General features: G+C 37.6%; 1 protein-coding gene and 1 pseudogene across 8 annotated transcripts in view; one reads left to right on the top strand and one right to left on the bottom strand.

Moving 5' to 3' along the window:
- The first annotated feature begins 3,368 nt into the window (after positions 1-3,368).
- On the top strand, positions 3,369-12,073 carry LOC147795510 (G2/M phase-specific E3 ubiquitin-protein ligase-like; annotated as a pseudogene). Its single transcript, XR_015423786.1, has 8 exons — positions 3,369-3,441; positions 3,813-3,878; positions 4,527-4,636; positions 5,179-5,399; positions 6,645-6,912; positions 7,198-7,355; positions 7,732-7,963; positions 8,593-12,073. The product of XR_015423786.1 is annotated as a G2/M phase-specific E3 ubiquitin-protein ligase-like (transcript).
- A 3,335-nt stretch (positions 12,074-15,408) lies between these two features.
- Positions 15,409-27,269, bottom strand: part of LOC110990123 (uncharacterized) — a 184,459-nt gene continuing 172,598 nt past the window's right edge. For all 7 annotated transcript variants that reach the window (XM_087131747.1, XM_087131746.1, XM_087131750.1 and 4 more), the window contains one exon: positions 15,409-19,983. In XM_087131747.1, coding sequence (XP_086987873.1) covers positions 19,832-19,983 — 152 coding nt within the window. In that variant the 3' untranslated portion in view covers positions 15,409-19,831. The remainder of the gene's footprint in view (positions 19,984-27,269) is intronic.

The following is a 27,269-nucleotide window of genomic DNA, read 5'->3' as shown; positions in this document are numbered from 1 at the left end:
ATGCGTGAGCAGTCCTCAACTTCGACCCAGAATTACTACCAGAACGAAGAAGAAATCAGACTAAATTTTCCCTTCCGTTCGATCGCAAATATACCCAAGTGTCCAAATATTAAATAATATTTCATAAGTTTGTCCCAGTTTAGACAAAAATCACGTGACTTGAAATTAAAGGAGCAGTTTTCCTGCACACGTGTTTTTAACCCATTGACTTTGTACACATTATTGAGCGACAATTTTGGTAACTTTGAAGTCTTTGATCGTTCCCAAAGTGATAGCAAACGAAGACCCCGATGCAAGATTTATTGCAAAGGGATGACGTCATAATGACATCATCACCTTATTTTATATTCATTTTTGAATATTTAATTTTTCCCCATAGGTTTTGTACACGTTTTTCTACTTAACACAAGTGAACAAGTAGTCTTTAACTTTGGCGCAGGATTACTATAAGAACAAAGGAGAAATCAGGTACTTTACGCTCTGTTATTTTATTTGAAATATGCCGAAGAGTCCGAATATGAAGTAATATTTATAAAAATTGTTCCGTTTAAGCGCAAATCACGTGACACGAACTTAAAGAAGCAGTGTTTCTGCAAACAAGTTTATAGCCCATTGACTTTGTACACGTTTGTAAGCGACAATTTTGGTAACTTTGCAGTCTTTGATCGTTCCCAAAGTGATAGCCAACGAAGACCCCGATGCAAGATTTATTGCAAAGGGATGACGTCATGATGACATCATCCCCTTATTTTATATTCATTTTTGAATATTTAATTTTTCCCCATAGGTTTTGTACACGTTTTTCTACTTGACACAAGTGAACAAGTAGTCTTTAACTTCGGCGCAAGATTACTATCAGAACAAAGGAGAAATCGGGTACTTTACGCTCTGTTATTTTATTTGAAATATGCCAAAGAGTCCGAATATGAAGTAATATGTCATAAAAATTGTTCAGGTTAAGCGCAATTCACGTGACACGAACTTAAAGAAGCAGTATTTCTGCAAACAAGTTTATAGCCCATTGACTTTGTACACGTTTTCAGCGACAATTTCGGTAACTTTGCAGTCTTTGATCGTTCCCAAAGTAATAGCCAACAAAGACCCTGATGCACGACTTATTTCAAAGGGATGACGTCACGATGACCTGAATATTTGCCCATACCGTGGACACGTTTTTCTACTAAATAAAAGTGAACAAGTAGTCTTTAACTTTGGCGCAAGATCACTATCAGAACAAAGGAGAAATTGGGTACTTTACGCTGTGTTGTTTTATTTGTAATATGCCTAAGGGTCCGAATATGAAGTAATATTTCATAAAATTGTTCAGTTTAAGCGCAAATCACGTGACACGAACTTAAAAGAGCAGTGTTTCTCCAAATGGGGTTTTTTGCACGTTAACTTTGTACACGTTTCCGAGGCACAATTTTGAACCCTTTCGGATGTTTGCTCGTTTTCAAAGTGACAGCCAACAAAAATCTTGATACAGAAATTATTGTATATAAATGACGTCATGATGACGTCGTCATGTGGTTTACTCTTGTTTTTTTCAATATTCATTTCAGCCCCTTGACTTTGTACACGTTTTCAACCCAGCATTTGGTTTAGTTTGAGAGCTTTGATCAACAATACTTATCTTGTTGGTAAAACAGTCCCGAACCAGCTCTGTGTTTGTTTACAAACACTTTTCTCTAGTTGTAAACGTTGTTGGACCAACGTGAACTTACACAAGTAGCACGTACACTCATGCTTGTAAATGTCGACATCTACATGTACTTTAACAGTACAGGGTGACGGTCATATATGCCCAAGTTAAATTCTTGAAACACATTACTGGGTCCCTTTTTGTGGAACGCGAGACGGAATGCTGACCGGCCCAAAAATATATCAAAAACAAGTTTCCCTGAACTGAGAGCTCACTTCTGTTTTAACCATGTGTAAGTTTGTCTAGTGTTTGTGACTTGTGTCGGCAGGTTGGTGTAAAAGAGGGTTTGGCACTTACGGACGGCGAGTTCCTATTACTCGGAGTATCGAAAATTGGAGACCGCGTCAGGATTCGACAGAAGTGTAAAGAACATGTCGACAGTATGTACTTGTGCATATTTTATCTTAATTGGGCTTGAAGGAGCAAAACATCACCCTTGAATATCTGGGGTATGTGGGGGGGGGAGCAAGTATGGCCTCCACACACTCAGTATATGAAGTTCTGGCTGGTTTTTAAAAATGCATACAAAGGATGTAAGCCCAGATTCTTATATTGTGAAGAGCTAATCTCCAATCAAGGATACCCTGTTATGATAGTCAGAGGTTGATACTTTTCATAAAGATTAGGATTTGTGTGTACATTCTGAAATCGCAAATTATTTGATAACTGGTATTGTAAATTGTATTGCTTGGTGAAGATAGCTATTGTTGTTCCAATAAAACATACAGTAGTAAATATTTCGGACTATTAACTATTAATATGCAAGAGGAGGACTCACAACTTTGCAACTTTTTAACATTTTTACAAAATGATGCAAGTTAGTTTTCTCCCCTTTTATACCTGTAGGGGATGCAACTACTTCTCCAGTAGTAGCTAAATTAAGGAGTATGATTAAGAACAGAAAATCGAAGCCAACTTCGGGATCAAACAAAGGAAAAACCATTCGAATTTATGCTGGATGGAAGCATGAGGAGTCAAACGGTTTAAGACAAGTAGTGGCAAGCAGGGGTGGGGGGTCACACCCCTTGGACCTGCCGAAGGAGGCAACAGAGACCGACATTTTGAAAAAAATGACAGACATGTTCTTCCTGGGAGGGAAGAATGAAGCTAAGGGTGTTGAGCTAACAACGGTGTCGACACAGCTTGCTACTTTCCGTGGGCAGTGGCTCTCTGATTTCAGCAAGGGAAAGTCATACACTATTGGGGATATCGTGCAAGAGCTAAATACCCACCCTGTGAGGCTCTACTTAGAGACCAGATGGAAGACTGAGGTAATTGGAATGATGCCAATTTTGTAACATAGTACTATACAAAATAGTGTCTTTTTATGACCAAGTTATTAATTTAAAGGTATTTTAAGTGCACCTACATTCATTTTTGGGTGAGTGTTTTGTCCTTGCAAGAGTATCCTACTTACACTTTATTTTGTACTCAATGATTTGGTTTTGTTCGACTTGCCTTTTCAAGCAAAAAAATAATTGTAAGAGAACTTTTGGGTTTGATCCCTTCATATCATTTGTCTCCAAACAAACATTTGCTGTGGATGGTACGTGAATGTTAAATATACATGATGTGGTACCATTGCAACTATAAGCATAATCACAAGTTCCATCCTGCCAGTGGTAGTATTAGCAAATTTAAGCTCAGTGCTTTGTCTGTTCAGGAATGTTCTTCTGACGGTGGAGATGAAGAGTGAATGTGACCTACCAAATGTGAATATAACTCATGGAACCATTGAGGTTTGTACTAATTCTTTGTTTTTGTTTTTTGTTTTTTTGATTTTGCAACAAATGGGCTTAACCCATGCTATTTTAGTCAAGTATCGAAATTCAGGTCCTCATTCCTCAAGCTTTGTCTTAAAAACTACCAATAACAGAGGATGCAGATGGTGAAAATTCATCCATTGATTTCTGTTTAATAAAGTAGATGGAGAGCTAGTCCCTTAGTACTTACTTGATTGTTGACTAGATTATTCTGAAGCACGTAAAAACCAAATGACTGAAATGAAGTAAACAAAAACAACTTGACCGAAGTCTACATGGTTATGAATGAAGGAAGCAAATCATTGATTACAATTTACTTTCCTCTGTTGTTGTATCTTTTAACATAGATTGTAGAAAGTAACAGGCCATCCCAGTCAAATACACCAACTGTGGACTTTCCATGCCACAGGCAGGTAATGCAATATTTTATTTAACATTTACAATGGTATGTAGTTTCCCCTCTGGTTTCCCTCCAGGGAATGGAGTGTTATCTTTCCGTCTGAGCCTGGTGACACATATTATGAGAGTCATATTTGTTTGATATGGCTACTATAATATTGCCATATTGATCCCCCCAAGGCTGACAAATTGCCCTCATAGTCTGTTCAGCTATGTTTATGCCAAGGACATCTTGAATACTTGTTGAACTCTTCTTGACCTTAAACCTTCTCTACACACTGGCAAATGGCCTTGGACTGCTTTAAGCAACATGGCACTGTGAATATCGTACTGTGAAATACTCAAGCTGTTGCAAGATAAGAGAGGAGGAAACAAGGAGAAAGGGAGCATTTCAAGAAGAAATTTCAATTTTCCAGACAAAGACTTTTATAGTGTTACTGTCAAATACTTGGCAGAATATACAGCATTGATGTACCTTTCACCCTAATCTTTCACTGTAAAAAATGTCATATACTTTGCTGAACAATCCCTCAGGCTGTCCAACATTACAAGCCATATTTTTATATTATTTTTTTCCCCTTCTAATTACAAACCTGAAATTAAATTGTATACCTCAACATTAACCCGCAAACCTTTCATTTATCCAATAATATTGACACCAGGAGGGAAGCCTTGATTTGTCAATGTATGATACATACATTGATCTGATTGATGACAAAGAAGAGCCAAATGATGTTCCAATGAACCCTTGTGCTGAGACAGTGGCTAGCAGGTAGGCCTATTATGCCAATATTATCTATGTTTACAATCTCTACCAGATGGTGGCCCCTTAAAGTGGGCTTAATGTCATGTGCAGTGTGCTCTAGACCTTCGCTTTTGAAGTGGGCAATACAGATAATTATTGTCTATAGGGACCTTCTGTAAAGTAGAATAACACAAGGTCATTTCAACATGTCAGTGCACCCAGCCTGAATGTATAACAAAGTAGCTAATAGAGTACAATTACATATAGGCACCACAGTAGTATATGTTGATAGTTTACATCTTACGAGGTACTTGAACCAAATTGAACAATGTACCCTCAATCAATATATTTGAGAAATATGTACGACTAAGCCAACAGTTCTAAGAAAAAGGACAGTTGGTCCACAGGGCTGGACTTATTAATAATTATAGAGTGTGTGGGATCACTGATTGGCAGTCATTTATATTGTTGTCTTGATGATTGAGAAATTATCCTTTACATATTTTGTTCATTTTTGATGGTTTTGTAATCGTTAATTACTTTAATTGTATTTTTTCTTTTTCATCCAGACATGATGATTCACACAGCCTGAGTGACATACTGGCAAAGTTGTCAGCACTCATTCCCAACGATGAGCCTGCTGCACAGATCATAATCCACAGGAGACGACTATTATCTTCAGTACTCAGAGTCACTAAGGACCCAGATTTCTCTTTTTGGAAGCCAATAGAAGTTGTGTTTGCTGGCGAAGAGGCCCAAGACGGGGAAGACCCAAACGAGAATTTTTCAAGTATGACTTGTTTTCTTGGGGGGATATATTTGTGCAACTCAGTGGAATAGCTTTAAAGATAATACTCAATGTTACTATGGGTACAATGGCCCCAATTCCTACAAGACCACATGCAGAAAGTTGCCTGACTTTGTAGGATTAGTTACTAGTTAATACTACAGGGCCACAAAAGAGTTCTCATTCTCATAGGACGAGATACAGCTATTGTCAAAACATATGGGTGTTGCATTATCATGGAGTGGAGTATTTTGAAGGATTTCAGAGCGTAATAGTCACAACCAACCATTAACAGAAATTAACAGAAATCATTTCTTGGACAAAGCACAAAATAAAAAAAGCACATAACATAATTTTTTTTGTTTTCCTTTTTTTTAAGTGCGGCATTAGACAGCAATAAAAATGCGTCAGTCAAAACTATTTTATTGTAAGGTGACTTGCTGAACCCAGCTCATTGGTATTTCAGAGGCAACTCTCTTGCATGAGTATAGTCAAAGCCCCAAGTCAGAGTCACAGAAGATTTTTAAAGGATTTTCAGGGTGTGTGTGAGGGTGCGTACAAAATTTCCCCACAACACGCAGAAATTTTCAAATTGTTCCCATTTGAACCATAATCACTTTCCTACTTTGGAAATTCAACTGAACGTCCATTATTTCAAATACTTCACATTCAATAGTGGACCTATAACAACAGGGGACAATGGGTCCACGGTTGCTGCAGGAGTCCACAGTTGGAAATCATGTACAAAACATATGGGAGGTCTTCCAAAAAAGTATGAACAAAAGAGGAACAATAGAGAGTCCACGACTGAAGGTGTTCACACACTTGGGTGTGTGTGGTTGTGGGGGGACTCTTGATTTAGAAATGAGATCATTTCTTAGAATAGGGTTGAAGGACGTTTTGGTCAACAGGGGAGTGTGTGTGGTCAATGCTGGGGGTTCGTTAATAACTGAAGAATTAGTGTGGTGTTTTCACTACAAATGGAGTGGACCTTTTATTGTATACATGTGTGGGACATCTACTATGGGGGATTGAATTTACTATAAACACTTCCTGGGAGTATAATGAAATACATGTATACATCAATCACAAAGGAGTGCTCATAAAATGGCCTTTTTTTCTCTTTCATAAAATGGCCTTTTTTTTCTTTCACTGCCCTTTTTTAAGTAATCGAACATCACTGGAGAAATTGGAGCAAATATTTCAATGAAAATATTTTATCTTTTATGTGCTGGGTGCGATATGCAGGCTCTTGATGCGAGAGGTCAAAACTCGAATGGGGGTGTTCCAGACTGCGAGCAAGTGTGGGATGGTGTCATTTACTCATGACTTGCATCTCATCAGACAGCAAAGCTACAAGCTTGCAGGACAGTACCTCACGTGGAGTTTTGTGAATGGGGGGCCCGGAATACGGGCAATGTGTCCTTCTGCTTTTGCGGCCATGATAGGGAAGGATGTACGAGTAGAAGACATTGAACACCTACCAGATGTAACTGCTTGTGCAAACTTGCCGAAGGTATCGGACACAACCTTTGTAGCAAAAACATTATGAGAATGCCATGCTTATGTTCGTATTCACAGTAGTTTACAACACATTACATGTATCCCCCAAAATAACATTGTAAATGTAATGGACCCTACTCCGTACTTTTGGCAAAGAACTTTAGTTTCGTTAGACAGTGCTTTGTGTCGCTATGGTTTCCCAGACATTAAATAAAAGCACATCTACAAATTAATATTGCTATAATGGTTTAACCTTTTGATGTGCGTTCCATTCTTCCCATTGTTATTTATATTACAGCTGCAGAAATGTACATCTCAACAAGAGTTTGATGAACTTGTAAACGAGATGGCCGACTGGCTGATTGAGAAAGGCGACACCAGAGTGTTTGGAAAGAAGTTAGATCGTGATCGAGACAATCTCATCAAAGATCTCCTGATTCATGAGTTTTCCTACAAGTAATCTTATCTTTTATTAAAAGAAAATATCTTTAACAAGGTAAGGGAAGAAATTGTTAAAGATTGGCCAATCTAAGCTCAGTGGCTGAAAAACAGCCCAAATATACAGGTTTTATTTTTGTATGGTTTTCCTTTTAAAAACAGTGACACAGCAACAAACTTTTAAGGAGTCTATCAGTTCATAAAGATTAATGATGGGTATTGAGTGAGAAGATCCATTTTTATTTTCATTTTGCAAAATTACTCAAGAAAAACCTTAAAAAGTCAAGGGTCTATCCCCAACAATAACAAACTGTAGTTTTCTAAGTGAATGAGTGTGTGTTGGATTCGACAGGGAAAACAAAATTTGTTTATGAGTTGGCCAAACACTTCCATAATATTTCAGGGTGGAACACTCAGTCAAGCAATTTGTGGATGGCCTTGGACCTTTATGGGAAGACATCAAGAGGAGTCCAAATTGCACCTCCAAGCTGTTTGTCAACAAAAATTACTAAAGGCAGACTTCAAGAAACTGTACAAGATAAACTTCTCACCTGAAGGTTCCAACAAGAGGATGGCAGAGGAGGACACGATATACAGCTTTGAGGTGGTATTGCAAAGATGTGAGGGTAAGTGTGAAAGGAAAAAACCTCGGTTCAAAAACACATTCCTAAGTTTCATTAAAACATGGTCTCCCTAACAAAACAAACTGAAAACTAAACAACTCTGTTGACATTAAGTTCACATATAATTACTAGTTATATTTTATGAACTCAGCTGTCTGTTCAGTACAGACATTATATATAATATATGTCAGTACAGACATCTTGGTACTTAGGCCTATGTGGAGATCTCTGTAAACAGCTAGTCATAAGGTTCAAAGCCCTTTCCTCTGTAGCTGTACTTTTCAAGTATGTAGGTTTCCCTCTGGAAATATTGTCCCTTCAAGTTGGACATACATGTAACTAAAATCTAAGAAAAGTGTTGCACACCTTTTTTCTCGTAATTGATAAAGAGACAAAGATGCATATCTCCTCTTTTTCTTTGAGGCTTCAATAGAGGCATAATGGCAACAACTATAGACCTGTTAATGAAAAGGGCATGTTAGTAACAACCCCATTCTTACCCCAACCCAATCTTACATTTGGCTCAAAAATGTATTTTTTTTAATTTTCTGCCAATCCTCAGGCGTGAAGTGCAAATTAATACTTCCAAACATGTTAAATTTTATGTTGCCTAAAATTCGTTCGATATGCAGCTAACACCCGTGGCATCTCTCTTCAACAAGTGTTGGATTTCTGGACTGCCGCGGATGACATTCCTCCGTGTGGATTTCAAAAAGATCTGGAGGTTGACTTCTACCCCATAGTTACAGGAATCAAACGCCTGCCCAGCTCACACACGTGTTCCACTACTTTGGCTTCCAAGAGGTGTAGAGGAGCCTCTCCAACTAGAGGAAATGCTGGTACAAGCGATTACTTGCTGCCAAGGTTTTGGGAAAATTTAGATGAGAAAAAACCAACCTGTCTTCAAATACGCATTGCATAACTGCCTTAAACCCGAGGGTCACACTAGAAGCCAACAATTTGCCAAAATATTTAGGCAGGTAATGTAATGGTTCAAGTGAAATAAGTATAAAATGCGAGCATAATCACTAAACAGAAGAAATAACAATCGTGGGTTTTAAAGTCAATGTTGTTGATATATTACTAAATCATTGAAAAAGACAACAATATAGTGATTGAAATGCACAACTATATTTGAACAAGGTGCAAATGAAAACAAATAGTTAACTGGGTTTGATTTCAAACATTTTTATTTGGCTTCAGCTGTGGATAGGTACATCACTCTCCAAAATGACAGCATTTCTTCAAAATGTTAGGTAATCTAACTTCTAAGCATTTTCAAATTCTAGCAACATTGAGCTGTTATGAAGGCCAGGAGCAAAATTACAAGTTGGTAATAGTTATATTAATTCATTGTTTATTTCTGTTCTTTGTTTATTACTACTATATACAATATACATGTACTCTGTAACCTTTGATGTTTTATAGCTGGAAGGGGTGTGGTATGATATTAAGGACAGGTAGTTCTAAAGGTTGTCTTATAATTTGTCACCCCCATAAACCACTTTTCGGGACATTACAAATAAAAAGCCTAGTAAACGAAATAACAAAGGCACAACACTGAAACTGTTATACACAATCCAGAATAACACCATTAAGTCAGCATATTCATATACAATTACACATGTATGTTACATTGTTCCCAGAGTTAAATCCACATTATGAAACGAGGTTGAAGATCATCGCCTTTCTGAGAATTCAACCAAGTGTTTTTTGGGGAAAAACATATTCAGCAAAAATGGTCAGGCCAACTTATCCACAATCTAATTCTAATTTGCATTCTTTCAAAATGTGCCGACTTGTTTTCATCAAATTCTAGAAAGAAATCTGCCAACCGATACAGATATTCCATTTTGTCCTCTCAATTTCACCTTGAAATCCAGAAATACCAGACAGTGCTGTGGATAACAAACTGTTTATTAAATGTATTGTTAGGGGGCAATTACCACTTGGTCTAATTTTCAGAAAATATGACGAATTGATTTTGGTGGATGATGGTGGATAGACCAATGAGAACAGGTTGTCCAGCATATCAGCGTTATTTATGGGTCTAACAAGTAACGTTACTGTTTAAGAGACTTCTGTGAGCCTACCTGCAACTCAAGTCATGTCTAATTTGGAGTATACAGCAAATTTCATCATAGGTATACCCACCCTCAAAATAATGTTGAATCAGTTCGTCTCTTATGAAAAATATTATGGAATCAAACATTGTAAATAATGTTTTATTTGCATTCAGTTCTGTGGGATATCGTGCAGGGACAGACAGAAATATTACACAGGCTATAGGCCTAACGTCAGGCCGTTAACGAGTAAAGTTACGTCTAGAGTAAAAAAATTCCCAAGAAAAACATTCTACTCTAACAAAAGTCGATTTTGTTAATTTATTTATGGATCCCAAAAAGGTGTTATTTCATATACACGTCACTTTACCGATGTCAGCCTTTAAAAATGAAAGGATATTATTTCTTCTTTCAAGTGGAGTTCGGCGTAACTGCAAAAACGAATACATCTCGTTCTACTGCTAAAATGAGTGTCAGGCATGCATGGTGGATCGATCGAACAAGTACATGTGAAATGATTAAGGGTCAAAGTTAAAAGTAACAACGCGAAAGGCGACGCACGACGGGCGACGCACGACGGGCGACGCACGACGGACGACGGGCGACGCACGACAGGCGACGCACGACGGGTGACGCACGACGGGCGACGCACGACGGACGACGGGCGACGGACGACGCACGACGGGTGACGTACGACGGACGACGCGCGACGGGCGACGCACGACGGACGACGCACGACGGGCGACGGCAGATATGGAATTCCATATCATTAGGTTTGAGGCTGCCCATAATTATATAATTATATAAAACTAACCCCCAGGGACCGTTGAAATCCTTCATAACCCTGTTGAGTTCAGCATGGTTAGGGTTAGAAATTGTTTATTGTCAGTGAGGCAGGAAGTCACATTGCTGTTACTCCTTTGATGGCAACAGCTGAAAAATACACCAATGAGTGGCATGTAGATGTATTTAAAAGGGTTTCATTTATTTAGACAGGGATTCACATTGGTTTCATTCATTTCTAAAACATTGTCAAAGTATGATTGGCTTTGTATAAATATTGAAGATCCAGTTAGTGTATGGGTGTTAGAATTCTTTGGGTCACTGTTAAAAACATCAAAACCAATGGTACACATTTAAAGATACACACTGTAGTTTGACAGATTTATTTTAAAAAATCCTCAATTTTACTTTGACAGTTATGTACTTGGTAATGTGGCTCGACAACTGACACTAGCGACAGCAGTCATGAATTAAAGTAAACAAATAGTTACAACTGAAAGAAATCACTTATATTTAAATTTTTTAAAGTTTAATTTTTGAGTCAAGTTCCAGGTCACACTTTATTTAGCGTAAAAGCAACCAAATGGATACAAGTTACACATGTACATAAATTATTCTCCAACTCTATGTGCACAAACCACACATTGACACCACGTTTTGGTTTTTGGAAAAAATTTCGAGTGGCAAGTTTATTTGTTTTTGCTGATTTCAACACCACTTTCTATTGCCACACTTGGCAGAAATTCTGTAAGATTTCTTGGCACACTTGCCACACTTGGCAGAAACTCAGGCACACTTGCCAAAGAGATACTTGTCACACTTGGCAGAAAAACAGGAACAAACTCGCCAAAGGCTTGCCACACTTGGCAGAAAAAGGCAAGGTTGTTAGCAAAAAGACTTGCCACACTTGGCATAGCAGGTTGGAATTCCTTGGCACACTTGCCATGCAGACAAACCCCACCGGAACCAGTAGGTGCTTGTCCTATGATTAATAGTCATGTGATTCTATTTATCCTTTACAACTTAAGAAAAACTTACATAAGGCACGCCGTTTTTTCCACCGCTTGAACAGGCGGTTGGAATAAGCCCCACCAGAACAAGAGGGTGCTTGGCGTAGTGTTTAAGAAAAACGAAATGAAACATTACTAACAACTAACTTAACGTTATAATCACTGCGAGATAATTCGCCTAAATTGTTTATTTGTTTACTTCGGAAACTGCGTGTCGCTCCCAGGTAGTTCCTGCCATTAAACCAGTAAAACCTAAATTCATAGTCCAAAATTATGGTGGAGATGGGGAGGTGGTGGGTTTAATTTGCGTGTTGCCGCCTCGAAAATCTAAGCCGAAGTGGCCCATTTTTAGTGCCAAACTTGCTGTGGTTCAACCGTTATTTTCTTGAGGCCTTCTGGCTTCACCAATTATTCCCCTCGAGACAGTTTAGGTGTCTGGGCCCGGAAGAAGTACCACAATCTCTGAACCCTGTGAGGCCTCTGTTGATTGATGTAAGGCCATGCAACCACTTTGCTGATTCCATTAAGCCAGCTAGTGCAAGACAGTGATGAGTGAGACAGTAGTGCCTTGTTCACCATGGTATAAACCAGATGACCAGGACTGTTTCAACGACTAAACAACGTGCGTTGTGGTGAATAATGCATTTTATCCCATAGTGATAAAATAAATTATGTAGCAGATCTTTAAAAGTAAAACTCAACATTTCCATTGCATTGGAGGGGCTTTGCAGGTGGATAAAAACCATTTTAAAAAAGAGTAAATTTTATTTGTTGAAAGACCAGTGGCTTTCTTTTGTTAAGTGTTTTTATTTTGTAGGGGGCTTACATACATACTTGTTGTAACAGAACCTTTTGTGAAGGGAAATCGTAAAATGTGCCTTTCGGTTTGGCCATGGTTTGGGTATTATACCTTTTGTCAAAATGGACGATCCCAATGGTGTTGAAATGCAAATGCTTGCTGCATGGCTGTTGTATACAGCTGTCTCTAGCTCTCACACATTGCTTTCACGTTACCTGGAGCCCCGCATCTTAAGTCATACTTTCTCATGTTCTGGGGAAATCGAGGATCGATTTGTTCAAAACTGGGTCTTGAAGGGAACTGCCAATAATGCAAATGAACTTTTCAGATTTGATAGATGACATTACGTGCAACATTGTTTAGCCTTTGTTTCCTTTGGACAAAATTCTTTTGCGGGGATCGAAGCAGAGTGTAACCCAAGCGGATGCTAACCCTAATGAAGGCTAACCCTAACAAAGGCCAACCCTAACTGGGGGGGGGGTTCAATTTTAGATGGTCAAGCACAGCCTGGGCACCGACTGACCTAGCCGTGGATATACACAGGTGACTCAAATTTATCGAGACACTTTCCTTGGTGATTTGTTCCACTCTTGTGTTGGAAGTGCCCTATTTTGGGCTCAAGTTTTCAACTCTTGGGCTGGAGCCTGTCAACTGGGGTAATATCTACGGTGAGCTTTCATGTCAAAGCATGGCCAAAGTTTTATGTCTTTCGTGCACTTGGCCTCTACAGTTGGCAGTGTCTAGCCTGGGTAACCCTCCCCGTTATCAGTAGCAACAGGTAGTTGAAGCTGCTCATGTGAAAAGTGTAATTTTCAGCTGCTTACTGCACATTGTATTTGCACTAGTTTGTGTATATAGGCAGTCTGCAGTAGTTTTCATTTTTTCTCTAGAATTGAGGTTTTTGGTGCATTCTCAACCATTCAGTGTTGTTTGGTGTGAAAAATTGAAAAATGGGTGTATATAAAGGGTGCAGACCACTAATTCAAGTGAGAATTTCTGGCCAGCTCATTAGCATTAAAAGGGCCCCCCACAGTATCTTTTGAAAAAGGAGATTGTTTGGTCCCCAAAATGGTGAGATTGTGTAAATCGTTGCCAGGATCAACTCCCTGGGTCTTTGAGCTTTCATATGAGGGCAGAAGGGCTGAAAACTACGGTTGAAAAATGGTCCAAAGTACCCGAGAAAGTTGAGAGTTGCCACTTGAAAAATGGCTGCAATCAGACTTCAGAAAAATCACTTTTTGGGGGGTGATTTTGTTTTGTGAGAATAATTAAAAATGTAATTGGTTAACCCATAGAAAATTGAAAAGAAATTGAAAGATAAGTGACCAGACAAGAATTTCATTTGTGTTTCAGAAATCTCAGGGATGTTGACGTGCATGCTATTGGGCCCTGAACAGTGCTGATTTTACACTGTTTTCAATGGGGCTTGAATTAGTGGACTGGACCCACAGGCTATCGGAAATGCTCGAAAGCTCTTCAAACTTTGAATTATTTAACATATATATCTACGTATTTATACAGCACATACCATCGCATGATGCACGCATGCGTAGGCTATAGGACTGTAGTGCCGCTTCGCGGCATCCTTTACGTTTGGTGACGTGAGAATAAATTATCATATGTGTGAGGTACCCAGCCAATAGCAAGCGTTTATGTAAGTTTTGGCCTTTCCCATAGTGGAAAAAATATACACAGGCTGTATATCCCACGTGTATCCTGTCATGCCGGTGTCACATGAAAATCCGACCCCCATGAAAATCGGACTCCTTTTCCCTCTTATTGAATAATCCCGCTAAAGTCAACAGTCACTCGCCGACATTCAGCTAATTAACATAAATGCGCTTGCGCGATACTACCAATGAGTCCACTTTTCACGGAGTCGGATTTTCATGCGACACCTGTCAATGCAATCACGAGGAGAGGCTATTCATAAGCATGACGTACATTCGAATCTTGAATACTGGGACATCCTTTTCCCTCATTGGATAAATCCTCCCACGTGACCGGTTCTTGGATAGGAGTGCAGACCAATCCGAGCAAGCGGCATGGTGGTGCCCACGCGTATCGCAACAGCTGCACACAGAGCTAGAGCGCATGAAAAACCGTGTGAAACGTATGGGTACCATGCCGCTTGCATTTGTACTAAAGGAATGACGTTTAGTCTGGTGCCTTGCGCGTGTCGCCGCCGATGGCCGTGGCATCCATTCATTGCTGTCATATAGCAAATAACCGGCCTAAAAGAAGATTCGGCTTATTTGTAAAGAGAGGGTGTTTTGATATATTAAAACATGTTTTTCTTAATCAAAAAATATACTCAACCGACAAACACCACGTTTAAAGAGATGTTTTCAGAGGAGCATGATTGGAACTGGAATCAAAACTAGCACCCAAACTGCTCGATTTTTTTGGCGTTCTCAAGCGCTTGTAACAAGAATCTCACAAAAGTGCCAAATTTTAAAAGGATAGTTGTGTGGGTGTTTATATGCTACTTTTGAATGTTCTTTCTGATTAACGTGGTTTCGTTGAAAGCGCGTTTTGAAGCCCAATTGGGCGTATTCCAAGACTTAGAGCCCCTTAAGATTATCAGACTACATTTCTTGATCTGACCCCAGGTTAACGACAAGCCAATATTACACAGATCATCCATGATCTAAGATGCGTGTGTTCTAACACCACGATTAAAAATACTAGAGCTAAAACGTCATTTTGAAGAGTCCAGCGTTGTACGTTCTTCTTGTGGCATAACACGCTTCGACAAGCAAAAACAATAAACCACTGATGCAAATAAACAGATCCATGAAACACTATCAATTTATAGGCATAAGAAATAAATACAAACTACTTGGAAAATGTCAAAGTTGAACGTGGGAATCTGCAGTACGTACCAGTGTTGTAGTTGAGACCGACGCGAGACCAGCGAGACCGTCACAAGAAGTACCGACACAAGATTAGCAGTCTCAAGTCAACTTCCAATCTATTCAAATGAACTGCAACATGGGCATTCCATTGTCATTGTTGTGTCTGTTGCTTGTGAACGGTCTTCTGACTGGTCTTATGCCGGTCCCGACTACAACACTGGTCTGGTATGTACATGACAGAGTCTGGAGATAGATAACAATTAAATATATGAGCGTCCTACCCCCTAGAAATATGATCCGTTTTATTCAACTTTAATCTGATAGAATATTTGAAATGAACATAAATGATTTTTAAAATAAACTTCCCAAGTAAGACAGCAGTCTTAAATAGGCTTACTTCAATTTTAAAAATCGGGGAAATTTCCGGGGAAATGCACAAATCCACAAAAATACAAACACACAATATAAAGATAGATTTATCATCTTCCCGTTTCTTTTCAAGTTTTGTGGGGTCACCCTTTTAAGCACAAATGATAAGTGGGTCACAATACTCCTGGGCTACATGATTAAACAAATTTAAAACCCACTTTTGATGTAAATTGGTGTCTCACTATACTGTGTTAAATTGTACCCAAGGTACATGAACTTGATAACCCCAAAGTGATTAATGATGTGATTATAAAATTTGTACAGTATGTAAAAATTTTATCTTTCAAAGAATACTTCAAAACACCGAGAACTTTCTTTTATTAAAATATTTTCTTTACAATTTGTCAAAAATAGGAATAAAAAAACATCAGATGACAATCTAGAAGATTTGTGCAAGCTTTAAAGGGACTGATCAGTATTTGCAAGGTCTGACAAAGTGATTATTCAAATCAGTCTCTGAAAGTATGTAAGGAAAGAGGAACAGTAGCTTTAGTTTGATTTCTTGTTCTCATGAATTGGATTAAATACAATGGTTCACAATATATGACCGGTCAACACAAAACTTGGACAAAGTAGGAAAAATCATGTTTTCTTTTTGAAATTTTTGATATTGTCTACTTTAAATTCTCTCGAATGGTATAAAATGCCCCTCTTTTGGTATCAACTATGAAAGGATAATGACCTTATCAACGGAAATGTCATTTCGTAGAAAAACAGCTTTAAAGTAAAGGGAGTGAAATTGAAGTATGCACAAAACAAATACAATGAACAGGGCTCCAATTTATGTGGCTCAATATCTGATCATATTCGTATTTTCAAAATGATGCGTGAATGGTTGAAGCTTAGTAAGGCATGCAAAGCTGAAAATGGACAAACCCACCCAAAATAGACTTTCCAGGTTGTTTACAAAGAAATGCATGCTGGAGACTTTGTCCAGGTTTTGCACTGACGGGTCATTTCTATCTTTATAGTGAAAAACGAATTACAAAATGTTTTTTTTTTTGTTATTTTGTCATGTACAACCAAGAGTTGTACCAAGAGTACAACGCAATGACCAGTTACAGTTAGGCACAAAGCTTGCCTCCTCCAAAATCTAACTTTTAATATGTAGTGTCTAGACCTTATAATTAGTTTCTTATAATCTAATGTACCTCAGTGCCTGAACAAGGAAGGTCAACCCTTCAATCATGATCGACAGAGGTAATGACATTATGAACAGTGAACCATGAATACCTTTCTATAAAAATTCAAAGTTGCAAACAGCGAAAAAGGTGTACTCAATCCTGTCTTTATGTTTAAAAATAGTGTGTTCCCAGAAAGCTAAATATGATAAATCATCATATTTTATATATCATGAAATTTACGTATTAACCCTGACCTTTTATGGTTACAAAAACATGTAGTGTTCCCTGAAACCCCCAAATTAGCCAGGTATGTCATAAACAGATCCATGAAACACAAAAATCATATCAATTTATAGGCATAAGAAATAAATACAAACTACTTGGAAAATGTCAAAGTTGAACGTGGGAATCTGCAGTACGTACCAGTGTTGTAGTTGAGACCGACGCGAGACCAGCGAGACCGTCACAAGAAGTACCGACACAAGATTAGCAGTCTCAAGTCAACTTCCAATCTATTCAAATGAACTGCAACATGGGCATTCCATTGTCATTGTTGTGTCTGTTGCTTGTGAACGGTCTTCTGACTGGTCTTATGCCAGTCCCGACTACAACACTGGTCTGGTATGTACATGACAGAGTCTGGAGATAGATAACAATTAAATATATGAGCGTCCTACCCCCTAGAAATATGATCCGTTTTATTCAACTTTAATCTGATAGAATATTTGAAATGAACATAAATGATTTTTAAAATAAACTTCCCAAGTAAGACAGCAGTCTTAAATAGGCTTACTTCAATTTTAAAAATCGGGGAAATTTCCGGGGAAATGCACAAATCCACAAAAATACAAACACACAATATAAAGATAGATTTATCATCTTCCCGTTTCTTTTCAAGTTTTGTGGGGTCACCCTTTTAAGCACAAATGATAAGTGGGTCACAATACTCCTGGGCTACATGATTAAACAAATTTAAAACCCACTTTTGATGTAAATTGGTGTCTCACTATACTGTGTTAAATTGTACCCAAGGTACATGAACTTGATAACCCCAAAGTGATTAATGATGTGATTATAAAATTTGTACAGTATGTAAAAATTTTATCTTTCAAAGAATACTTCAAAACACCGAGAACTTTCTTTTATTAAAATATTTTCTTTACAATTTGTCAAAAATAGGAATAAAAAAACATCAGATGACAATCTAGAAGATTTGTGCAAGCTTTAAAGGGACTGATCAGTATTTGCAAGGTCTGACAAAGTGATTATTCAAATCAGTCTCTGAAAGTATGTAAGGAAAGAGGAACAGTAGCTTTAGTTTGATTTCTTGTTCTCATGAATTGGATTAAATACAATGGTTCACAATATATGACCGGTCAACACAAAACTTGGACAAAGTAGGAAAAATCATGTTTTCTTTTTGAAATTTTTGATATTGTCTACTTTAAATTCTCTCGAATGGTATAAAATGCCCCTCTTTTGGTATCAACTATGAAAGGATAATGACCTTATCAACGGAAATGTCATTTCGTAGAAAAACAGCTTTAAAGTAAAGGGAGTGAAATTGAAGTATGCACAAAACAAATACAATGAACAGGGCTCCAATTTATGTGGCTCAATATCTGATCATATTCGTATTTTCAAAATGATGCGTGAATGGTTGAAGCTTAGTAAGGCATGCAAAGCTGAAAATGGACAAACCCACCCAAAATAGACTTTCCAGGTTGTTTACAAAGAAATGCATGCTGGAGACTTTGTCCAGGTTTTGCACTGACGGGTCATTTCTATCTTTATAGTGAAAAACGAATTACAAAATGTTTTTTTTTTTGTTATTTTGTCATGTACAACCAAGAGTTGTACCAAGAGTACAACGCAATGACCAGTTACAGTTAGGCACAAAGCTTGCCTCCTCCAAAATCTAACTTTTAATATGTAGTGTCTAGACCTTATAATTAGTTTCTTATAATCTAATGTACCTCAGTGCCTGAACAAGGAAGGTCAACCCTTCAATCATGATCGACAGAGGTAATGACATTATGAACAGTGAACCATGAATACCTTTCTATAAAAATTCAAAGTTGCAAACAGCGAAAAAGGTGTACTCAATCCTGTCTTTATGTTTAAAAATAGTGTGTTCCCAGAAAGCTAAATATGATAAATCATCATATTTTATATATCATGAAATTTACGTATTAACCCTGACCTTTTATGTTTACAAAAACATGTAGTGTTCCCTGAAACCCCCAAATTAGCCAGGTATGTCATAAACAGATCCATGAAACACAAAAATCATATCAATTTATAGGCATAAGAAATAAATACAAACTACTTGGAAAGTGTCAAAGTTGAATGTGGGAATCTGCAGTACGTACCAGTGTTGTAGTTGAGACCGACGCGAGACCAGCGAGACCGTCACAAGACGTACCGACACAAGATTAGCAGTCTCAAGTCAACTTCCAATCTATTCAAATGAACTGCAACATGGGCATTCCATTGTCATTGTTGTGTCTGTTGCTTGTGAACGGTCTTCTGACTGGTCTTATGCCGGTCCCGACTACAACACTGGTCTGGTATGTACATGACAGAGTCTGGAGATAGATAACAATTAAATATATGAGCGTCCTACCCCCTAGAAATATGATCCGTTTTATTCAACTTTAATCTGATAGAATATTTTTAACGAACATAAATGATTTTTTAAAATAAACTTATGAAATTTAAGTATTAACCCTGACCTGAGCATTTATGTACAAGCTGGTTACAAGCGCTGCATGCACCAGACATCATGCAGACCTGAAGTGTTTATTAGATACATGTATGTTTTGATGACAACATTGCCAAACCTTTTTGTAACCTTCGCCTGCAGGCACATTGCTCATTGAACACTTTGGTTCTCACCAACTGCCACCGGATGGACCAACTGTTGAGTTGAAGAAATTCGAGTACATCTTTTTTGCCTGAAAATAAGCAAATTTAAATGTTTACATGCTATTTGAAATAGAGGTTTTTCAAACATCAGAGGTTGATTAGTTTAGGATGGGGGTGGCAAGTCTCATACCAGCAACCCACCCTGTGAAAACCACTTGTGGATAGCCCTGGTCGGCCCTTTATTCATGTACAGCAACAAGGCATTTTTTTTACACATGTAGAGTGTTTCAGGTGGCACAAAAAGGCAACTCAAATCTGGGTAAATGTTGGATACAATTGAAAGACACACTCAGGATACCACAAACACAAGGATATGTGACTAGGCAAATGCCTGATAGCAACCCATTCCCAGGGGGCTCATGAAATCCAGTGGAGTCCAGACCACAGTCATAAAGCTGTGTAGTCTGTCCTTGGTGTGGGAGAGGGAGGACATCCCCCTCAGATTTCTCACTTCCAGCCATTTAGGAAAATTATCACTGCAATCTATTTGTACGGTGGCACCACACAGGCATCACTTGTGAATGACTTTCTAAACACACTTTCTTGGAGATATTAATGGTTACTATGGCAAAAATGTGTCAGGTGGGACAATAAGATGCTAACCTCTGTACTCCCAATATGCTTATAAGCATAATTGTAAGTGAGTATGCTTAACCACAAAAGCATAAGTTAAAAACAATGGCCGCCCATAGTGTATGCAAGCAGAGCTATAACAGACACTGAAACACTCTACGCACCAACTGAAAAAGAGATGCTGGAAGTGGTTTTCGCAGTGGATCATTTCTACAAGTAAACCTTTGGGGTGATCATCACCAGAGTTATGAGCGATCATAAGTCACTTGAAATGATCCTAAGGAAGCTGCTTGTGAAAGCACCAAAGCGACTCATCGCATGCTTCTAAGCCTGCAAAAGTATGAGTTCGACATCACATACTGCTAGGGCAAGAAGATGTACCTTGCTGACGCTTTGTTGCACGCTGTTGGTGACCAGCCCACAGACCAAAGCTGAAATGGTTTTGAGGAGGACCATATACTGTTGTGACCCTCTTAATTCATAAGTATGTAATACTATGTGTGGCCCTCTTATGTAATAAGTGGCACATCTTACTGATTTAATATTCCTGAAATACTTTTCAACTATGTGCCTATAGAGCCTGAAGTTAACCCCTGGTGGCACGCTTTCGGAACCCTCAAATAGGAAAAAATACTGTACATGTGAAACTCCAAATATATTCAATTACATTTTACTTGTTTGAAGCTCAAGCAATTAAATGACTGAAATAACCTTCTATAAATACATGTACCCTTCAAATTTTCAATTTATGAAAAATAATCATTCATTGGAAGGAGTAGTATCGTAAGAAAAACTCGACATCTCACTTCCGGCATGTCTAAACTACATGCAGTAAAAATTTCACACGCTGTGTGATACTAGTTTTACGTCCCACAAACATGGGTTGTTTCAGTATTGGCTGAAATACATTGCATCATGTCTATTACTTATCGGCTAAAAGGTGTAACATCACAGCCAACAGCCATGTTTACATTCTCGTTATCATGCGAGAGGGCAACACGTAAGGAATGGGGCAATACGCCAGCATTTGTCCTTTGGACTGGTAAAAGGTAACAAAAGAAATTAAATATTCCCCATTTTCCCAGTTTTGTTTCAACAATTTTATTCAATAAACTAGAAATGTGTTTGTGAACAAACACTGAGATGTTTTGGATTAAAAAGAACTGCATATGACGTCATCATGACCTCACTTCTCTTTATGTTTTATTCGTGCAGGGACTTGTTCTTTGCCAACTTTGTAGTCAATGAAAGTCTATTTTGCGTGTTTTTGCGCTATGAGAAAGAGGTATTAAATACTCAAAACTTAATAAAATAGCAGTTGATGACGTCATCATTACGAAATTCTCCCATTTTTATTTAAACGAATCCGAGTTAGACCTCTCTAACTCGGAAAGAAAACATCCATTCTGAAATGACAGCTTTCCCCAGTGGACAATTTTTATTGCCCCCTTGTGGTGATAAACCAGTAGTCCTATGCTTTTGACCTCTGCTAAGGGTACCTGTCCTTGGTACAAAGTGAATGACAGATTTATGTCATCCTTTGCTGGTTGTGGTCATTCATTGCTGCATTGATCGCTGACTTGCTGCTCAGTCAGTGCGTAGTGATATGAAAATCCAAAAATAAGAATTTAGAGTTTATTGTCACGTACATTTATAATCTATATGAAATGTTTGGTGCACGTATAAAAAAGCAATTTGTAACAAAGTAATCATTTGCAGTCAGAAAATCAATGAAATAATTGTGTCATCAGTTAAAATGAAATATTTTGGGGCCTTTTTTCCTTTCATGATGGAGTCTCCAAGAGTAATTGGCTGCTATATAAGGGCCAGGTTAAGGTGATTTCCTCATCTTCATCATCCATCATTTTACTGCCTTGGTGCAGTTCTCAAAATGTTCAGTTTCTAAAGAAGGCAAAATGACAGGAAAATTCTCAGTTGGAAGTCGCGTCCAGGCATTCCATGAGTTGGGAAGATGGTGTGCAGCTAAAGTAGTCAAAGATGAAGAATGGTCATACCTAGTGAGTTTTATTGGATATACTGGGCATGATATCTGGGTGGATGAACATTCCGTAAGACATCCAGTACCTCCCTATGAAGAGTATCATCAGAGACGTAAGTAACATGCTCACGTTCCATTTTAACATTCAGTTGTTGGTCTACCGGTATATCCGAAAGCAATATGATTTAAAAATTAATATGTATTTCCAAAAGATACCTGTACTTGTACAAAGAATTAATGAATAAATAACAAATTTGTTATTTCCTTGTAAATGCACTGTACATGTTTCTGAAAAAAAAAAACCCAATTAGGAAGGATTAGTAAATCCGAATATTTGTGGTAGGCAAGTTTTCTGCGGTACATGTAAAAAATTGTTACCTGTTGATGTAATGAAATGCCATAAAACCCTAGAAAGATATTTGAAAAGTCGTCCCGTCTTCATAAATCACAGACTTCTACCTTTGAATAGTTTACAGTTTCACATGGGTGAGCATTACAGCCAACAAATATCACATATGTTTGTTACAGAAAACCGCAGGCAAGCCACAAAAAAATCACTGTCACAAAAGTGTAAAAGGAAGCAGTACAGTTCTTGAGAGCAAGGCGACCAGGTTGAAACAAGTGATGGACACAATGGCACTATTCTAACAGTGGATCCCTTCAAAAGGACCTTTGTCCTGCAAGATGGAACTGCAGTAAACCTTGAAAACATTTCATTTCCAGGTAAAGATTACTCAGATAAATGTTTTAGGGTTTCCTACATACATCTTGGTTATGCATTTTTAAAGCTTCTTATTCCTAAAAAATCCTGGAAAAGTCATGAAATGTAGTTTTCTGTGGAAACCCAGTTTTCATAACCAGGAGAGCAATTTAATAACAAGTTGACTCTATTGTTTGATTTCATTTAACCTTTTTGATATGTTTTCTGTTATCTTTATATTAGTTAATGAAATCTGTTTGGACTCTATACACAGAAGTAATCTGCAAATGCATTTTTAAAAACTCAGAATGCAATTTGTTGTTGATTTTTGTCATGACTCCTAAATATTGACTATTTTGTTGATATTTATATTGTGTTTTGGGAGTTCCTTTAACAGAAAGTACTGATTCCAATGAACAACCTAAGAAAAGAGGAAAACAAAAAAGCAACATAAAAAAGTATTATGAGATTAATGTAGAGAAAATATAAGTCTTAAAGTGCTGTTGACTGTACAGGATATTGAAAGAAACGTGCATTCATCTACATGTATTTGCTAATACGTCCTACAAATATGGTTTTACTTTAAGAGTGAAGAAACAAATGGTTCCCCAGTCATCCTGCCACTATCCCATGATGAACCACCCACACTAAGGGCCAGGCAATATAAAGTACCATATCCTTGTCAACGAGCAAGCAGGAATCAATTCAAAGAAAATGCCAGATATTATAAGAGAGGCCATACACCAGAGATATCCAGTTATGGAATAGAACTTACTAAACTTAACAAACTATTTGGGAAAAATTAATCAGCAACCAACATTTTGTGACAAACACTTCAGTAAAAAAATCCTGTATGACAAGCCTCAGTAAAAAAACAGAGAAGGATAAAAGGTAAATCAGGACAGTCTGTTAAAATGCTCAATATTATGTATTATGTGTGACCTTGCTGACACACCCCCCCTCTCCGAAACCAGGTCGCCCGGAAAAATAAGGGCCCCAAGCGTACTGTGGCGTACTTTTGGTGGGTTTTAAAAGCTGTACAGGCTAAGGAACAACCACTAAAGAATTTAGATGCCTTTAGAAGGGACTCAGGGCTCTGCAACCCTGAAAAACCATACAGCCTCTTCAAAAGAGCACCTCCAGCAACCGTGTGAGAAAAAAATCATACAGCTTGGGTAATAATCAGTATCAAAACTACACGAAGATTTAAACATACAGTGTAGTGTTATAATACCGACTAAACACATTTATTCCCATTCATAAATACATTTCGGTTCAGTCCAAAAGAATGAAATGGCCTTAAAATATAGTTTTTCATCCCAAATATATTGTTCCTAAAGCAAAACTCTCTAAAGCAAAACTCTCCAATAGTGGATGGTTCTGACCTTGAAGTTTAAAAGGAAGATTCACAATTTGTAGAAACCCAAATCAGAGTTGTTGAATAAACTTGTATGAAATTTCATTCTTGTAGTTGTACCGGTAAGTGTATACAGATACATGTACAAGTCATCCAGAGAAATTTTAGCACCTGAAATTCTTCCATTTTCTAGAAGACATTAATTTTGTGGTTTTCCAACAACAAGAACGATGGTTCAGATGAACGATCATTAGCTTTCTATGACAATCAACGACTATTTGCTGAGACAAATTGAAACAGTTTTTCACAAGTTTCTTGTGACTCCGGTGACTGACTGAGTTCAAACTTTCACAGGCTTGTTATTTCATATACATGTATAAAAAGTATTCAACACTTTGTCTAGGTATGTGAAGCAAAAATTCAAAGTGAACCAATTGATACCAATGCAATTGGTACCACTGGAAAGCGCTTGAAAAATCCTACACAGTGGCACCCAAATTATTGAGATATCTTAATTTATAAGGAAATTACAAGCATTTAAATCTCGTCAATTAGGGTCATTTTTTACATGTAATTGATTAGAATTTTGTGACTGAATACGGGAGTTTTTAAGTAAAAACGCTTGTGGTTTCTCCGTTAATCAAGATATCTCAATGAAACTTGCAGGACAGGTCATAATCATGTACGTCTCACCCAACAAATATCTTTTCCCCTCAATTGAGGTTTTCTATTTTGCCATGATTGATACATGACCTGTTCATTGTCTTTGTAAAAGCGATGACAAATGTGGCCGCCAACGGATTTGCCTGTGACCTGTTCCAATTTATCACTAACCAGATGGAAAGTTTTTAGCCAGTTCCTCAATAGAAATGTTCGTTAGTCTCTGTTGTACTTTATTTCGTTTAGTCATTTCCCTTGCTTGAGGTTTATCAGACTGTCTCTGTGCCATTTTATTCATCAGATCCTTCTTTGTCTTTTCTTCTTTCGTTGCTGTTGTCCAAGTTTCACTGCATTCTTCAGGACTTTGTCCCGTTTCTCTTTGATCATTTAACAGGATAGGCAAGGGTGTGATTCTTCTGGGCCCTCAATTTAGATGAAAGGAAAATCAAATAAAGGCATAAACTTCTAATTTCCAGGGACGTTCCCTATTTCAAACTTCTGCCCCTAGGACAAAAACCCTATTGCCGCAGACCCTACCTGAATCCGCACTTCCAAAAAAGTATAGCAATAAAAAATTACAAAAAATGCAGAATAATAAATTCACAAAATCTGGCTTCGTGCTAGTTAAAAGCCATAAGTGTATGCAAAATACGGTATATTGGGGTAAAACAACTGCATGTTGCCAAGTACGTTTGTAATTTTGTACAGTGATAACTGAGAATGACATAATATTGATATAAACTCACAATAATTTAAAACAAAACTAGAGATAATACACACTTCATAGCATTTAATTTTGCTGTTTTTTCCCTTCAAATGTTTATTTTCTTTGACAGACCAGCCCAACTTCACAGGTAAAAAAACAATGAGGGCCATAGAAATGAAAAGGGTAGCCCTAAATACCATCAAATATAGTAAAAGCTGAAAACAATAGTTAATGTAATGAAAGTGTGTCAAACTGACCATGACCAAATCACCTACCTTAGGAGAAAAGAACTTCAGTCATGTCAGTTAAAATCGCAAAACATCGGCCAAATAAAAAAAAATTGTGCAGAAATGAGCACAATTCCTTCATGTAATGATGTTTATATGTCATTACATGTACATCTCCTGGTTTGGTGCAGTAATTGAGAGCTACATGTAAAATCACACATGAACATGCATCAGGTTTCATGATTTTCAGCTCGCGTTTACTCGATCACCCTCGGACTAGGTCGCAACCGGGTTGGTCAATTTTTTTCTGATCCAAAAAATATGATGAAACTTTGGGATATCAAAGATGAACATCAAACAATACAGCGTATTACCTTTCAATAACCGAGTATTTGGCCTTCAAGTGGTATTTTGGTCTTCAAAATATGTGATTTCTTCAACTTTTCTAGCGAAGGTCAGAATGTTCACCGATTCAAAAAATAAAAAATGTAGGACAAAGAGGGGGTTTTCCACTATGTAATTATTGTGGTTTAGGGGGAATTCCAAAAGACAGCCAATCAGAATTAGCGATTTTATTAGGGGACCCAGCTGTTTTCGTAAATGTTTGATAAGTAGTTAATTTATCTCTTCAAAAATGACACCTGCAACAAAAATGAAGTAAATCAGATGAAGCGTTCTTGAGTTCCGACATTTTGAAGCTGCCTCTAAAGCACCTGTTTTAAGTCACCTCATTTTACACAAATTTATGTAATATTGATAAATGTTAATAACATGTTTTGAAGTCACTTTTCAGTGCAACCTGATGCTGCAAAAAAATTTTATGAGAAATAAGGCCTGGAGGTCTTATCTTTGTATGTCGTTCCATAAATAAAAGTAACCTACGATACCCTAAAAAATATGTTTTTAAATTTTAACCCCCATTTAATTTAAATATGCATAACTGTGTGAACCTGTGTTATGTGAATAACTAATAGTATAGAAACCCAAGTGAAGGTATAGTTTTTAAAATATTGCCCTTCAAAGTAAGCATTGGAAGCAGTTTTAGAAAAATGGTTCACAGTGGCCATTTTGAATTTGTGCACATATAGGGGAA

The sequence above is a fragment of the Acanthaster planci genome, unplaced genomic scaffold (genome assembly GCF_054643075.1).
Source record: "Acanthaster planci isolate LZ-2023a unplaced genomic scaffold, COTS_SCS Contig11, whole genome shotgun sequence".
Lineage (NCBI taxonomy): Eukaryota > Metazoa > Echinodermata > Asteroidea > Valvatida > Acanthasteridae > Acanthaster > Acanthaster planci.
Note: the sequence above shows the minus strand (reverse complement) of the source record. Positions and strands in the feature narration are given on the sequence as shown.